The 14,951-nt window shown below is 52.6% G+C and overlaps 1 protein-coding gene across 3 annotated transcripts in view; it reads left to right on the top strand.

Moving 5' to 3' along the window:
- Window positions 1–10,734, top strand: part of WWP2 (WW domain containing E3 ubiquitin protein ligase 2) — a 145,579-nt gene extending 134,845 nt beyond the window's left edge. For 2 of the 3 annotated variants that reach the window (XM_061174376.1, XM_061174377.1), the window contains exons 14-24: window positions 395–470; window positions 753–824; window positions 1,054–1,142; window positions 3,029–3,188; window positions 4,440–4,573; window positions 4,843–4,983; window positions 5,689–5,809; window positions 6,147–6,251; window positions 7,678–7,774; window positions 7,965–8,037; window positions 8,517–10,734. In XM_061174376.1, the coding sequence (XP_061030359.1) occupies window positions 395–470; window positions 753–824; window positions 1,054–1,142; window positions 3,029–3,188; window positions 4,440–4,573; window positions 4,843–4,983; window positions 5,689–5,809; window positions 6,147–6,251; window positions 7,678–7,774; window positions 7,965–8,037; window positions 8,517–8,616 (1,168 nt within the window). In that variant the 3' untranslated portion in view covers window positions 8,617–10,734. The remainder of the gene's footprint in view (window positions 1–394; window positions 471–752; window positions 825–1,053; window positions 1,143–3,028; window positions 3,189–4,439; window positions 4,574–4,842; window positions 4,984–5,688; window positions 5,810–6,146; window positions 6,252–7,677; window positions 7,775–7,964; window positions 8,038–8,516) is intronic. The other variant, XM_061174378.1, reaches the window with a different exon arrangement.
- The last annotated feature ends 4,217 nt before the right edge of the window (window positions 10,735–14,951 follow it).

The following is a 14,951-nucleotide window of genomic DNA, read 5'->3' as shown; positions in this document are numbered from 1 at the left end:
GGCTCTAGGTGCACAGGCTTCAGTAGTTGTGGCACGTGGGCTCAGTAGTTGTGGCTTGCGGGCTCTGGAGCGCAGGCTCAGTAGTTGTGGCGCACGGGCTTAGTTGCTCTGTGGCATGTGGGATCTTCCCGGACCAGAGGTCGAACCCGTGTCCCCTGACTTGGCCTGTGGATTGTTAACCACTGCGCCACCAGGGAAGTCCCCCTGGCTTTACTTCTAGTTCTTTTTAGTCTTCAAATCTTCAGAAGATCTTAATGGCAGTCACTTTCTTTCTTTTATGCCTTACTTTACTCGTCTTTAAATTAACATAGCATCAGCTTTCCTTAGGACTAACAAGATGCGTTGCTAATTTTTGAGAAATCACATGGATTCCAGAAATCTTTGCTCTTTCCAGGACGAAGCAAGGTTCCCCTGGTGCCTATGACCGAAGTTTTCGGTGGAAGTATCACCAGTTCCGTTTCCTCTGCCATGTGAGTTCTGGTACTGGGACCTCCCCCGGAGATTGGGGTTGTAGAGTTATTTCAGCACAATTTTCTAGCCCAGCAGCAGGTGTTGGAATGCCTGTGTCTTAGGTGGGAGCAGGTCACTTGTCTCACCTCGAGCAGTTTTGTGACGTTATCTCTAGGAAGCCAGCCAAGTTCTCTCCCCAAGCCCAGGGGGATGGGGAAGTCTGTTCAGACAGACAGGTGACCAGACTGAATAGTTACCACCAAGACCCCAATTTGAGGTTTGTTTTTTCCTTTTCTTATCAGTCAAATGCTCTCCCCAGCCATGTGAAGATCAGCGTTTCCAGGCAGACACTTTTTGAGGATTCTTTCCAACAGGTTAGAGAATAATCACCGTGTCTAAGACCGGGGGCAGGCAGGAGGTCCTCTCCTGCTACCCTGTCTTCTATCATGTAGCCTGTTAAGCCCACATGGTAGAGTTCTCAAGGCGTGGGCCTTGGTGACCGGTATCTGCCGAAGAGCAGGCCTGGCAGTCCCCTGTCCCCCACCCCCCAGCCTGCCATGGAAGGGAGAGTGGCAGGCTGGCCACGATCTTCTGTCTCCCCAGATCATGAACATGAAGCCCTATGACCTGCGCCGCCGGCTCTACATCATCATGCGCGGCGAGGAGGGCCTGGACTATGGAGGCATTGCCAGGTGAGCTGGGAGCCCTGGAAGGCTGCGCTGCACCCCGCTTCCCCTGGCTACAGGGCCCACGCCCAGAAAGCTGCCTCCTTCTTGCTCAGAGTGTTGCCAGATCTCTCCTGCATCTTCAGGAGTGGGCAGGGGTGTGGCCAGTCCGAAGGGGCGCTGGAGCTGGGTCCGGGGGTCCCCTGCTGGGCTAGGCATTAATCCTTTAGTTTTTGGGTCATGGGGAGGCTAGGGGGCTTCTGGGAGAGGGGCTCAGGACAATGGCTCTTTACCAACCAACCTGTCATTATTTCCGGCTACACCAGTGTCAGTAGCTAAATATCAGTGTTAAGTGGTTGTCTGGTAGAATCGACCCTGGGCTTCACTTCGTCTTGAGGCAGCCGGGGCGTGTTAAGTCGGCTGTCTTGGTGTATACCTGGCATGTATAAGCTGTGTCACAGTCCAAAGGGCATTGATCAGTACTCAGCTGCGTGTCATGTGCACAGGGTCAATAAATTAAAATAGCTGATATAACCCTAAAAAGAGCTCAAAGCATTGTCTTGCCCTTACCCCAGCCCACCTACAAAAGTTAACAGACTCTCTGGCAAAATGTTGCCTTGGACGATGGGGCACAAGGGCCCCGGCAGAGAGAAGGAGCATCCTGGCCTGCGGTGACTGCTCAGCTTGCTGACCTCTCATGGTGTGGGGACGTCTTCTCACTTGGTGTTGGGTTAACTTGCTTCTGGTCCTCTGTGTGCTGGTGGCGTTGCCCTCTGTGTTGGCACCCACGGATCGATTGCTCTTTTTTCCGTGGTGACTGTGGTGACCTCCTCTCTAGGCTCTGCTTGGTGGTGTGGCTCCCGCCCCGTGTGTGTCTGTCTCTCTGTGTCCTGCCAGTGGTTTTACCCTATGGTAGGTTACGTCATGCTGTTCTACCACAGGGTAGAACCACGGACAGGATACCGGGGCACCCTCTGCATCGAAGGACTCCTCGTCTGCCTGGCCACAAACAGCCCAGCAGCCAGGGACTGGCCCCCTTGGGACGTCCCCCTGCTGGTTTAGCTCAAGCCCCAAAGGACTCTGAATTCTGGCTTGAGGCTTGTACCTAGGGAGCAAAGAGATGCTAAGGCGTGGGCATTGGTTCAGATGAATGCGTGGACATATGGGGAAGGGTGTGGTTGATGGGGTCTGGGGTGAGGGGATGGAAAAGTGCAAGGGCAGTGAGATACCTGCGTGGTAGCTGGTGGGAGTGAAGTGTAGACACCGCACGGGTTACAGAGTTTTCATGCAGAAGGAGTTAGGAACGTATTACCTCGTATTCACATTATGCTGCCTACTCAGGTAGGGTGGAAGCAGGGTGGCTGCTGTTCATACAGCACCTTTGCAAGATTTAGAAAAAGATGCCCTTTGTCAAGACACTTCTGTGTTGGAATATGGCCGAGATATACTGGTTTTATCAGAAAAAAGGCAGCTTGACTGCTATTTGCAGGAAAATTGTTGTGATAAATGTACAAATCTGTGATACTGTAACATCGTGTCGTTGTGCAGTGCATAGCCTACACAACTGTGCATAGTGGCTCCGGGTGCAAGGAGCTCCTTTGCCATTAGGCGCTCTGGATAACAGATGGAAAGTCCTGGAATGCAGCACCTGGAGCCAACATGCAGGCACGCAGGTTTTCCTGAGCATCATTGTCAAGTGCAGTTGTTCTGGTTCACCCTAGGTCTGACCCTGCCCCGTTCACTGACCAGCTGTTCACAGAGGTTAGCCCAGGTGCTGATCCCAGTGGGGCTGCCTCCCCAGGACGCATGTCTCCAGACTAGGTGAAACAGGACAGCACAGGAGACTCGCACCTCCAGAACAGGTGTGCAGGGAGGGATCCATCAGTTCCGTTTTTCTCTCTCTTCTCTCACAGAGAGTGGTTTTTCCTCCTGTCCCACGAGGTACTCAACCCCATGTACTGTTTATTTGAATACGCCGGGAAGAACAATTACTGCCTGCAGATCAACCCCGCCTCCTCCATCAACCCCGACCACCTCACCTACTTCCGCTTTATTGGCAGATTCATTGCCATGGTAAGATTCGCTGCCACGAGCCCTCCAGGGAGGGCGGCGACCCTATACACCACCAGCAGCCGGTGCAGCCTGGCGCCCCCCCTCTCTGAGCCCCACCCTCATCCTTTTACAGAACTACTCACTAAAGATGCAAAAAGCTAGCGAGAGTTCTGGAAATAGTTCAGAGCTCTCTCAGTGGCCACCCCAGGGCGCTGAGAAGGTTTTCGTGTTGATTTGTGTAGGATTTGTCAAGCGAAAGCCCAGGGTCCCTGGATCAAAGTCTTCACTTAACATTCAGCACATGTTCTGTTGAGGGTGGGGCATGACGGGCACGGCCCACCTGCTGCCTGTCTCTGGGTGTTGCCACAAGCTGGGTGGCAGCGTTTGGGAATGTCCGACTGAGACTCAGGCCTTCTGGAAGGGGATTTGGAATCTACACTAGCTGAGAATAGAGCCCTAGTAGACCGGTTGGTACAAGATGCAGGAGGCATCTGTCAGGAGGATGGCAAAATAGGGAAGGGGGAGTTAGGTATTTGTATTTACGTAGAAATAGGAGCACAGTGTGAATATTGTTGAGTGTCCTGTTGAGTGTCTCATGAGCATCACGAACCAGGATGGGGACGGGAGCCCGTGAGGGCCACGGTCCCGCTGCCACATTTGGTAGTTTGAGAGGTTTCACTGCTAGCTTTCCTTCACTTCTTCCCCTGACTTCCCGAGTGAGCGTCTGCCCCGCTCCCCTCTCAGGAGGACCCAAGAGCCCATGACTAAATATGTCCCTTCCCTTTGTCTGGAAGTTCTTGGCCAAGGTGCTGGGCTCAGGAAGTGGGCACATTCTTCCCCGGTCTAGAGACCCGCCTGGCCCTGCAGCGGACAGGACAGACCAGTAAAACCCTAGACTATTACTCACCACTGGCCCGCCAGCAGCCGCGTCTGCATTATTTTTGGCTGCCTCTGCTGCCCAGCTCAGAGCAGCAGTGAGTCAGGGCCGCCACCTGGAGCTGTGCTGAATGAGTCGTCTCTGTACGCCTGGGGGCAGATCTCTGCTAGAGCAGGGAGCCGGCAGGCAGGCAGTGGGCCGGAGGTGGGTTCCTGAGCAGCCAGCTCTGCTCATCTCCGAGGTCTGCAGGCGGGACCAAGAGTGCTGCAGACTTTCCCTTCAGGCTCCTGGGGTAGCCGGATGCTCAGGAGGGCAGGGAGCAGTAGCTGGGAAGTAGCTGATATGGGGCATCCTAGGAAAACCAGATCTCTCTGCCATGTCTCTTCCTTCCTCAGGCTCTGTACCATGGAAAGTTCATCGATACAGGCTTCACCCTCCCTTTCTACAAGCGGATGCTAAACAAGAGACCAACCCTGAAAGACCTGGAATCCATCGACCCCGAATTCTACAAATCTATCATCTGGATCAAGTGAGTCCCCTCCATCGCCCTGTGCTGGGAGACGAGGGAGTCTCAGGGTGGGTAGTAGTGCGGGTGGAGGCACAGCTTCTAGGTCCCCCTGCAGGGCAGCTCTGGAATTCTCTCCTTGCATCAGGGAGATGTCCCGTGACACCTTTCTGGGTTCTAGGCCACCTGTGAGTCCTCGTGTCCCACGGGCACTAAAAGTGAGTGACGGAGCAGGAGGGAGGGAAGACCCTTCTAAGACAGACATCTTCCCTCTTGGTCTCTCGTGCCCCCAGAGAGAACAATCTGGAAGAGTGCGGCCTAGAGCTGTACTTCATCCAGGACATGGAGATCCTGGGCAAGGTGACAACCCATGAGCTGAAGGAAGGTGGTGAGAGCATCCGAGTGACAGAGGAGAACAAGGAAGAGTACATCATGTGAGTTTCAGGCGCTGGGGAGCCAGGGGCCTGGAGAAAGGGGAGCAGAGACACAGCTGGCTGCAGAGAAAGGGTCTCCCGCTCTCATCCTGGGGCCCCCTCTTCAGCCAGGCCCCCACGCGTGGCCCCGGGGTCACCAGGGATGGAAAGAACCTCTCACTTTGCACTGACCTTAGATGGCTGCCATGGCCAGTTACGTGCGGACCAGAGCCGGGGCAGCCAGAGCCCGAGGCCCTCTGTGCCAGCTCCTGGGTGCCCTTTGTTCCCAAGTGGTAGACGTCAAGACCGCAAGGCTGAATTTCTTCGAAGAGGCATAAAGCTTCGACGCATCCCTCTTCTTTCTCTAACTCAAAGGGTGTCTGTGTCCTGCCCGCTTAAACCCACTATCGCACGTGAGATTGTGCATGAATGTGCCCATTACTTCAGGACCCTTTGCCTCGTCTTTTAACCTCCACTCGTCTGAGGTTCAGGTAGCAGTGGTGAGAGGAGCAGGAGGGGGGGATTTCAAAGATTCAAGCGTCTCCGGGTTACTCTGAGGTTTTAAAGGCCATGCCCTTGGGGCCGGCCGCAGCCTGGGAGTCCCGCCTGCCCGAGGTCAACTCTCAGCTGCCTCCTTGCTGCCGATCACAGCCCCCTGGCAGGCCCTGGCGGTGGCCTCCTAGGCAGTGGGTCTCGGGCTCCTCCGACGGCCGGTCTTGGTTTCAGGCTGCTGACTGACTGGCGTTTCACCCGGGGCGTGGAAGAGCAGACCAAGGCCTTCCTGGATGGCTTCAACGAGGTGGCCCCCCTGGAGTGGTTGCGCTACTTTGACGAGAAAGAGCTGGAGGTGAGGGCTGAGCTTGTTGGGACCCTGAACCCCTGCCCCTGGGGCTGTCCTGCCCTTTGATAGCCTCGCCGCGCACCCACAGCGACTCACCAGTAAAGCCCTGCACTCTCCCAGGACGGTGGCAGCGGGCCAATAACATTGATTTGCGTCTCGCACCTGCCCTCACCTGGGCCCTTGTCTGCAGGGGGTCCACATGTTCCCCATATTATTAAAACTGCCGGCAGAAATAGTTGAAGATGTGTGGGATGCTTTCATCTGCCAGGGAGTGGATGAGGCACGGCGCAGCATGGGGAAAGGGCTGGCGCTGGGTGCCTGACACCCTCTCTCTCCACTGCAGCTGATGCTGTGCGGCATGCAGGAGATAGACATGAGCGACTGGCAGAAGAACACTATCTACCGGCACTACACCAAGAACAGCAAGCAGATCCAGTGGTTCTGGCAGGTGGGTACTGGGTCTGGTCCCTGCAGTCAGGGTGAGGGTCTGGGCAGGGATGTTTGAGCAGTCCCCACAGAAAGCGAGACCCGATTCGACCCCAAGCTTGAGGACGCTTGTGTTATCACCTCCCTCGTCTTTGACACTCTCCTCACCTCCCCCAACTTGCAAAAGGAGATGAAAAACCCACCCTTGGGACGAAAGGAGCTGTTGCAGCTGGGTCGTGGCCACTGCATTTGGCAGGAGGTGTCAGCGGTGGGCCAGCTCCCAATGCTGGTGTGTGTGTGTGGACGGGGGGCGGTTTAGGCAGGAGCGAGAGCTCTCGTGGGTCGCGTGGCCTCCTTCCCGCCAGGTGGGGTGGGAAAGCCTGGGCTTGCTCCAGAGAAACTGAAAGAGCTTGATGTCCTGGATACAGTGAATCGATTCCTTTATATGAGTGGGTCTTGTCGTTGTTGTCCTTTTGAAGTATAGCACACGTAAAAAAGAATGAGCGTATATAGGTTTTCTGTGGAGGTAAAATTCACATACCATAAAAGTTCACCATGTTAAGCATTTTAAGGTATACAGTTCAGTGGCTTTTACAGTGGCTTTTGACAACGTTGTGGAACCATCACCACTATCCAATTCCAGCACATTTCATCTCCCTTTAAAAGAAACCTCATACAGGGAATTCCCTGGCAGTCCAGTGGTTAGGACTCCGAGCTCTCACTGCCGAGGGCCCAGATTAGGGCTCTGGTTCAATCCCTGGTCGGGGAACTAAGATCCAACAAGCCATGCAGTGCAGCCAAAAACAAAAACAAAAACAAAAACAAACCTCATACCTATTAAGCAGTCACTCTCATCCTTAGTAATTTTTTTTACATTAATTAATTAATTATTTTTTGGCTGCGTTGGGTCTTTGTTGCTGCGCGCAGGCTTTCTCTAGTTTCAGTGAGCGGGGGCTACTCTTTGTTGTGGTGCGCGGGCTTCTCCTGTTGTGGAGCACGGGCTCTAGGCGCGTGGGCTTCAGAGTTACGGTGCGTGGACTCAGTAGTTGTGGCGCACGGGCTTAGCTGCTCCATGGCATGTGGCATCCTCCCGGACCAGGGCTCGAACCCGTGTCCCCTGCATTGGCAGGTGGATTCTTAACCACTGAGCCACCAGGGAAGACCCTTAGTGTGTTTTTAAAAGTGGAACTTGCATGGGAAGGAGACTACCTGGCCTGAGGTGTCCCTGAGACCAAGAGATGTCACATAGATTGGTGGGAACGGTCTATAAGCACAGACTCTTCGAGCAGCTTTGGGGTTTCCCAGGTACTGGCTGTCACCTCCCCACCCAGCCTGGGTTCCATGTTCTCAGCCCTAAAGAGGGGCCCTGGCTGACTGGAGAGTTACAGGTCAGGGTGAAGTGCTGGGCCATGGGGGCCCTGACTCTGCCTTGGCTTGCGGGGTTCCAGGTGGTGAAGGAGATGGACAACGAGAAGAGAATCCGGCTGCTGCAGTTTGTCACTGGGACCTGCCGACTGCCTGTTGGGGGATTCACCGAACTCATTGGTATGTTTCCCCTTGCCCTGCTGGCACCCTTGGGTGGCGGTGAGGACAGCTCAAAGCGGGAGCAGGACCTAGTGTCTTCCTGGAAGCAAGTCAGGGGAAGGGGGCTGAGCCATCTGTGGTGGAGTCGGAGGGTCCTGCCTTAGGAAGGGACCATCCTGTTATATACAATGTGTTCTTCTTTGGGTAACAGGTAGCAACGGACCACAGAAGTTTTGCATTGACAAGGTTGGCAAGGAAACCTGGCTGCCCAGAAGCCACACCTGGTGAGTGTGCTGGTTTTGGTGGGAGGTGGCCAGAACCTGAGACCCGATGAGCCACTGAGGGCAGCTCTGTGGGCAAGGTGGCTTCAAGGCCTTGACCCGGGCAACTTGTGTGTAGTTCTGGGGTTTGGGGAGGAGGGGCTCCTGGGCCTGGGCCTCTGATCTTTTGGGAGTTGTGACAGCAGTTATGTGCCCTGACGGCCATACCAGGTATGAAATACTGAAACACTCCTATTCCAGTCGGCAAAGAGCTGCTGTCCTGAGTACCCACTGCCCGCAGTTCCCCATTTCCCTTGCAGCCCTGCCTCCTCTGACCCCTTCATGGTCCAGGGACACAGCACAGCCTTCAGGGACCCTGTTCTGGTGTCTGGCTGGCCGGCATTGTGGTTGAGCCACAGTCTGGGAACTCTTTTGACCCCACCCTGTGGCTGTTAGAGCTCTGACCTCTCTGTGCTGACTGCCCTGCTCTCCTTTCTCAACAGTTTCAACCGGCTGGATCTGCCACCATACAAGAGCTACGAACAGCTGAAGGAGAAGCTGCTGTATGCCGTTGAGGAGACCGAGGGCTTTGGACAGGAGTAACTCAGGCTGCCCCTTCCCACACCCCCAGCACATATGTAGTCTTGAGTCCTGCCTGCCCGAGAAGCTGCTGGCCGCACAGCCCGGGAGGCCCCTACAGATGGTGGCCCTGCGTAGGACCACACTGTCATCAGGCTGGTGGCAGCAGAGCCTGACCTCAAGAGGCCCTGCCCACCCCACCCTCCTACCCACTGGTGGCAGTCTGGAATAAAGCCCCCATGTCACTCTTGGCCCCATCAACCATTGCAAATTCTGGAGGGCTGACCCTCTCTGTAGAGCTCACCCTCTTTCTCCCCCGAGACCAATCCTAGGTGTGTGTGAGTGTGCAAGGTGGGGCGTGCCATGCCGAAGCCCTAGGCCTCATGGGCTGGTTAGGTGAGAAGGAGACCGACCACTCGGGGTAGGTGTTCTGGGCTGACAAAGCCCACGGTCTTTGCCAGTAAAAGACGTTCTGTTTTGTATGGAACTTTTCCAGTGATCTGTATAAATGAAGGTCTGAGGGAGCGGAGCTCCAGATCAAGGTCACCTCTCGTCCCTCGCTAGCCGTCTCCAGCTACAGAGGCTGAGCAGCACGGCCCCTCCCTCCACTCATTGCTGGCCAGTTGGTGCTTTCCAGCAGATAAAGGGTCGTACCAGCTGCTTGGGTGTTGCGGATGGAAACGGCAAACCCCCTCAGACTTTCTTTTCCCTTTTACATACACTTGAAACATTTTGTGTGTAGGGCTGCTTTGTGTTCTGTTGTTGGTATGCTGCTGTCACCACTTCCTGTCAAGGAGCTGGTGCGCCAGGCACGGCTGGGACGCTGAGGGACCCAGCACTGTTGGTCCAAGAATTTCCCAAACAGCTGCTCCCCTTAGGAACCTGCTTAGCAGTTCTATGAGCTCAGGCAGGCCTGACCCGGCGGCTCAGCTTCCCAGCAGCCTTGTCCCCGACCCTTGACCGAGAGGGAAGGGGGTTGTTGTCCTGAGTGGCACCCCGACCTCTCCGCCTCCAGTAGACAACTCCCTTTGCTAGGTGGGGTGACGGGGCACGTGGGGCTGACCTGCCAAGCCCCCGGACCTCCAGGCGGCACATGCGTCCGGGTTGAGAATGAAGTGCACCCCAGCTACTGTAGAGTGTGTTCACTCTGCCTAGAAGTGCAGCTTTACCTGCACAGAGGAAACGATGCTCTTGGAAGCCAGCAGAAGGGCCCTGAGCTGCTGCCCACAGTCTGACTTGATTGCTGGAGCTCCTGCCAGCCTCTGCCGTGGGCATCCCGCTGTGTGTTGAGATCTTCCAGGCGAATACTCTCCTCTGGGATGCTGGAGTGGTGATTGTCGCTGGGCCCCCATGCAGGCCCTCAGACCGGCTACGGGGTCTTCTGAGGGCAGTCTCGTGCTCCCAGGTCTTCGTTCTTCCCCCTGGCCCATGTTGGCTCTGTTGCGTGTGCTGATTCGAGTGGCTCAGCTCACTGCAGCCCAACCTTTCTTCTTCCCTCGAATCGTTGGCAGTGCTTCCCTGCGGTGTCTCACCATGTTGGGGGTTGGGGTGCAAGCTGCCTTGCGGGTTTTGGGAGCCTCAGGCTCATGCGTGTGCAGTGTTGTCATGTGGGTATGGGTGTGTACATACGTGTATATAACTGAGGTGTCTGTACGGAATGCCCTTTGGTAGCTCTGAGTTGGTCACCAGATTGTCTTGTAATGCCCACCCCCTTGCCTCGGTATTGCCAGTTTCTTGTGCAATAAACAATCAGCAGCTGTGGGTGGTGTTGGCGTGGATGTGTCCAAAATTATTGTCCTCCAGACAAAAGGCTTCTAGGCCCCACAGACCCTCCAGGTCCAGACAGGGGCGGACATTCCATGACCTTGCTGGTTTTGAGAATTGTGTGCGTCATTAACCAAGACAGCCACACTTCTGGTGGGTGGCTGAGTCCTCGTCTGGGGATCACAGGCTTCAGCCCTCGGTCAGTTGCCTCACAGCACCCTTTTGGCCTGGGTTTCTTTGAGCAGTTGCCGTGGAGCCAGAGCACCAACAGCTGAGCCTGCAGGTTGGACCGGCTTCAGGAACCGGCTCCTGGGGACAGTATTCTGGGCAATCATTCATTCGAGAAACATTTCCTGGGGTTTCTTGAGTTCCGTGATCATAGAGGGACTCCCTGATCTTGAGCTCATCATGGTCAGACAAGGGCTTGCCGCCCACTTTTTTGAACACTTGAAGGTCCAGATAGGACCCATCAGTGCAGTCTTGATGCTTTTGACATGGAAATGACTTTGTCCTGGATCATGCCTTGCTCTCACCGGGCTTCTTCCCGAGGGAGGCAGAGGTGGCAGAGCATCTCCTCCCTGGAGTTCGTCAGCTGAACTCACTACCCCCAGCACCAAAGTTATACTTTGAGGAAATTATCGACAAAAGTCCACACATTATGCAGACGTCTCATAATAAATTCCAATAAGACATCTCTAGTCGAAATTGTTCTCCCCGCTCTTATCCCCAGAAGTAACTGCTGTTCAGTTTACTGTCCTCCCAGAGTATTTTTGTGTGTATAAATCATATGTACATATAATTTTAAAATGTACTAAAGATGAGATCTTACACATATTGAGCAACTCATCTCATTAAATGAGATATTATGAGGGACACCTTTCCATGTTCGTCAACATAGGTCCAGTGAATTCTTTAGTGTGTGATATCCCATGTCATGGTTGTCCTGTAACACAACCATCTTTGTCCTAACGGCGTTGTATTTGTGTCCAACAGTTTGCTGGTGGAGGCTCTTGGTCAGGTCTTGTGCACCGATGCTGCTCTTCTGGGAGGGGGCAGTCCTGGAGTTGGACGGTTGACTATGCACCTTTATTTTTATTTCAAAGTTGTAAAAAAGGTTTAGAAGTCCAAGATAGGAAGGGTCCACAGTGAAAGCCCCCCTCTTTTGTTCCTCAGGCATTCTGATCACCTTCTAGAGGCGACTGTTGTTGCTGGTTTCTTTTGGATCCCTCCAGATAGACTTTAAAATCCCAACAGATTCTACTCAATTGCCCTTCAAAAAGGCTCTTGTTTTACCAGCCTTAGCAATGGAGAGGACCCCTTGCCTCCCCACTCTGCGAACTGGATCTATGAGCTCCCCTGTCTGTTCTTCCAGCTCTTTTTTCACTTTCCCATCTCCTAACTCTGTGCATCTGCCCTTTTGCTTTTACATGATCATAGTGTTTCTTTTTTAAAAAACCCATTTATGTTCTATTCTGTAACCATAATGAAGTCTGTACTTTTCTAAAGGTTTATTCAAAAAACTGAAAAGCAAGAAAAATGTTTATATCACTATGATGATATAAATGCTGTTTACTCCAGAACTAAATGGTATAATGTAGTACAACTATTTCTCCCTCATACAGCTCTTTCACCCTAGGGATTCTAATTACTGATCCTTGTTTTTACTGTATCCTTATTTTTTTTTTCTTACTCTTAAGTGTTTCAAGTTAAATTAGACAAGTAGGAAGCCTCCCTACCTCTATACGCTGTAGTAAGTTCCTGATAAAATTAGCCAAAGCTACAAATTATTTTGGAACTGAAGAGCAAATATGACTCCCTTTGTCACCCAAGGTCCCCAGTGGGGCTCAAGACTTTATATAAGGTGGGACCTCACTGGATCTGGAAAGCTCAGCTGTTGCTACCCCATTGCCCTTCTATATTGGGGCTCACATCATCCTTCTAGAAAAACCTACACTAAAGATCTACGTGCTTCCTTTCAGAGGAATGCTTACAAATAGCAGGCTCTTGATCTTCAGCTAAACTCGGCAACAACAAGGCCCCAGCCTCATCTTGGGGAAGAAAATTGAGTCAGTGCCCAAAGTTATTACCTCTGCTCATTTCCCTACACTCTCCCCCATGAGTCTAATTTTAAATACCCTTTTCTCCAGGTCCCTCTGATTCTGAGGTTGGTTTAAGTTTCACAGTCACAAGGTCACTTTCCTGTGGTCCATGCTGCACGAGTCAGGCACCAATCAGCTGACTCAGATCGGAGCACGTGACTTGTCTTTGGCACACTTTCTGTTTTTTGTACCTTCTGAACGTCATCATGGACTCAGGGCCTCACTCCAACTCAGTTGGTCCCAGTGACAATGATCATTGTTTTCTTTTTGATGCTTGTCACAGTTTTGGCCCCTTCAACTCGACTCTCTTGTGACCTCTCCAGATATACTTGATGGTCTCCATGACATCTAGTCCCAACACTAGTTCTCTTGCCCAAACACAGAATCAACTACCTCACTAGGAGCCCTGGTTCTTTTTGGTGTAAAATAGTACTAGAAACCAAAATGTGGGGTTCCATCAAGATGGTACCATGAACTCATGACTTGATCAGCTTCTCGGCTCCAAACGTATAATATAAAAAGGGAACACAAAATATAAAAAGACAGAAAAAAAGGCTGGTTCAAAAACAAGATAAATAAGTCCATGGGTTATAAATAAAACAAAAATGCAGAACGTTGGGCAAGATGGAACTGTGGGTCGGCTGCACCTAGAGCCTGGCAGTGGTGGCTGAGAGTTCAGCTGCTGTGGGATAAGGGGTCTAAATATGCTCCAGAAGGGAGGGGAGATGGGCACCAGTTGTGTACCTGGCTGTGGCTTTGAGAAAGATGGAGGCCCAAGGAGGCAAACTCATTAAGCCAAACCATCCCACTGGTTCTGGCCTGGATCTGTGACATTCCTAGGTCCCCCCAGGCCAGGGCCCCAAACTGCCATTCAAAGACCAGACTCTGGAATGGATGGCCAGCAGGACAGGATGTGGCAGCTGCAAAACCATTAGACAGGAAAAAGCGAGCGCAGATGGAGAAGGAGGAAAAGAATAACTCCTTACTCAAAAGTTTTGGCTCCATATTTCAGAGAAAGACATTCATGAGTGGTCTTTTGCCTGCTGGTCTCTGCTGTAAGGGTATTAGGTGGCAAGTGGGCTTTTTCATGGGGCCCTAAATATCACTGTTCAGGGGTCTTTTCTCTGGGGTGATCAGTTTCTCCAGAGATGAGTCCCCACCTGAGTGGGAGACTATACCTGAGCCAGGTAACCTGCCTGTAGGCTTCCTGGGAACAAGGAGCAGGAAGGAGCTGGGGCTCTCAGAGTCCTGGCCACTGACCTGACCTTTTCTCGCCCCCTGGCCCTCTGCTCTGATTCGGGTCCCTGAGCCTGGGGCTCCACTTGCCCTCTGGTCTCCTGTAGCTGGCAGAGGGGAGGTAGCCAAGCTGTATGGGGCTTCATGGGGACCTTGGTATCCCACCCTTCTGTGTAGAAACTTTTACCTACACCAGTTTCTGCTCCCCTCCTGCCTTCCTGTTGCCCTTAAGTACTGAGTCTCCGTGAGGACTCGCTCATCTTCTGTCTGCGTCTCCCTCTGCAGTGTCTTAGGTTAAGACTTCTCCTTGGTTGATTACACTCCACCTTTGAACACTTTGTTAAACAACCTTGTCCACTGCTGAATCCTCTTATGTTCTCTTTGCCTTTGTGGATTAAGACTTTCATAAAGCTTTCTTCACTGTTGTTTTAGCGAGGCCAGAGAGGGAGAGGAGATGCTTCATCTGCTATCTCAGTTAAGCTTCCTTTCCTTTCTATAGGTCTGCCTGTGGGCAGCTTGCAGCTGTGCAGAGAGGTCCCAAAGCGGGCTTGGCTGTTTCATTATATTGACTTTCAACTAAGCTGTCGTGTTCACTCCCATGGCACTAACTCCGATCTTAGGCCTGAGCCTTTCCCCGCTCAGAACCCTTTTGGCTAAGCTCCTTCCTCATGAATTTGAAGCTGGGGCTCCTGCTGCCCGGCCGGTGCTCCTGCTTTCCTCCTTCCAGAAATGTGTCGAATTCCCTTGTCCACCTCACAGATGCTACCTCTGAACTTGGGCCAAATGGCAAGGGCCAAATGGGAAATCTTTGACATTCATTCACTCTCATTTTAGTGGGGTCTTGGGAGGGAGAAAGGATAAATACATGTGAGAACTGATTTTTGCTAATCAGCCATGATTTTGCACCTCACTTCTTAAGAGCACTGACTTGGTTCCTAACTCCAGGGATTTTGTTTTGTTTTGGTTTGTTATCTCCAAAGCCACTGGGAGCAATAGGTAGTCCTGCATATAAATGAGGAATGTTTTACTTCTATATTTTCTATTAACATTATCTTTATTCTAAGGCTTTCATTAGGCACTGAAATTAAAAATGAAAAACCCACTGTAGTCGATTGTGGATTACCCTGGTGAATTCTTGTTTTTATCTGTAGGAGGCAGGCTTCTTAGGTGGCCCCCCATGACCCCCTCCTGGTATGCACACCCTTGTGGTATAATCCCCTCTCCTTGAGTGGGAGTGGTCTAGAGACTTGCTTCTAACCA

Source organism: Eubalaena glacialis, chromosome 18 (assembly GCF_028564815.1).
Source record: "Eubalaena glacialis isolate mEubGla1 chromosome 18, mEubGla1.1.hap2.+ XY, whole genome shotgun sequence".
Taxonomy (NCBI): domain Eukaryota; kingdom Metazoa; phylum Chordata; class Mammalia; order Artiodactyla; family Balaenidae; genus Eubalaena; species Eubalaena glacialis.
This window is presented reverse-complemented; position numbering and strand designations above follow the sequence as displayed.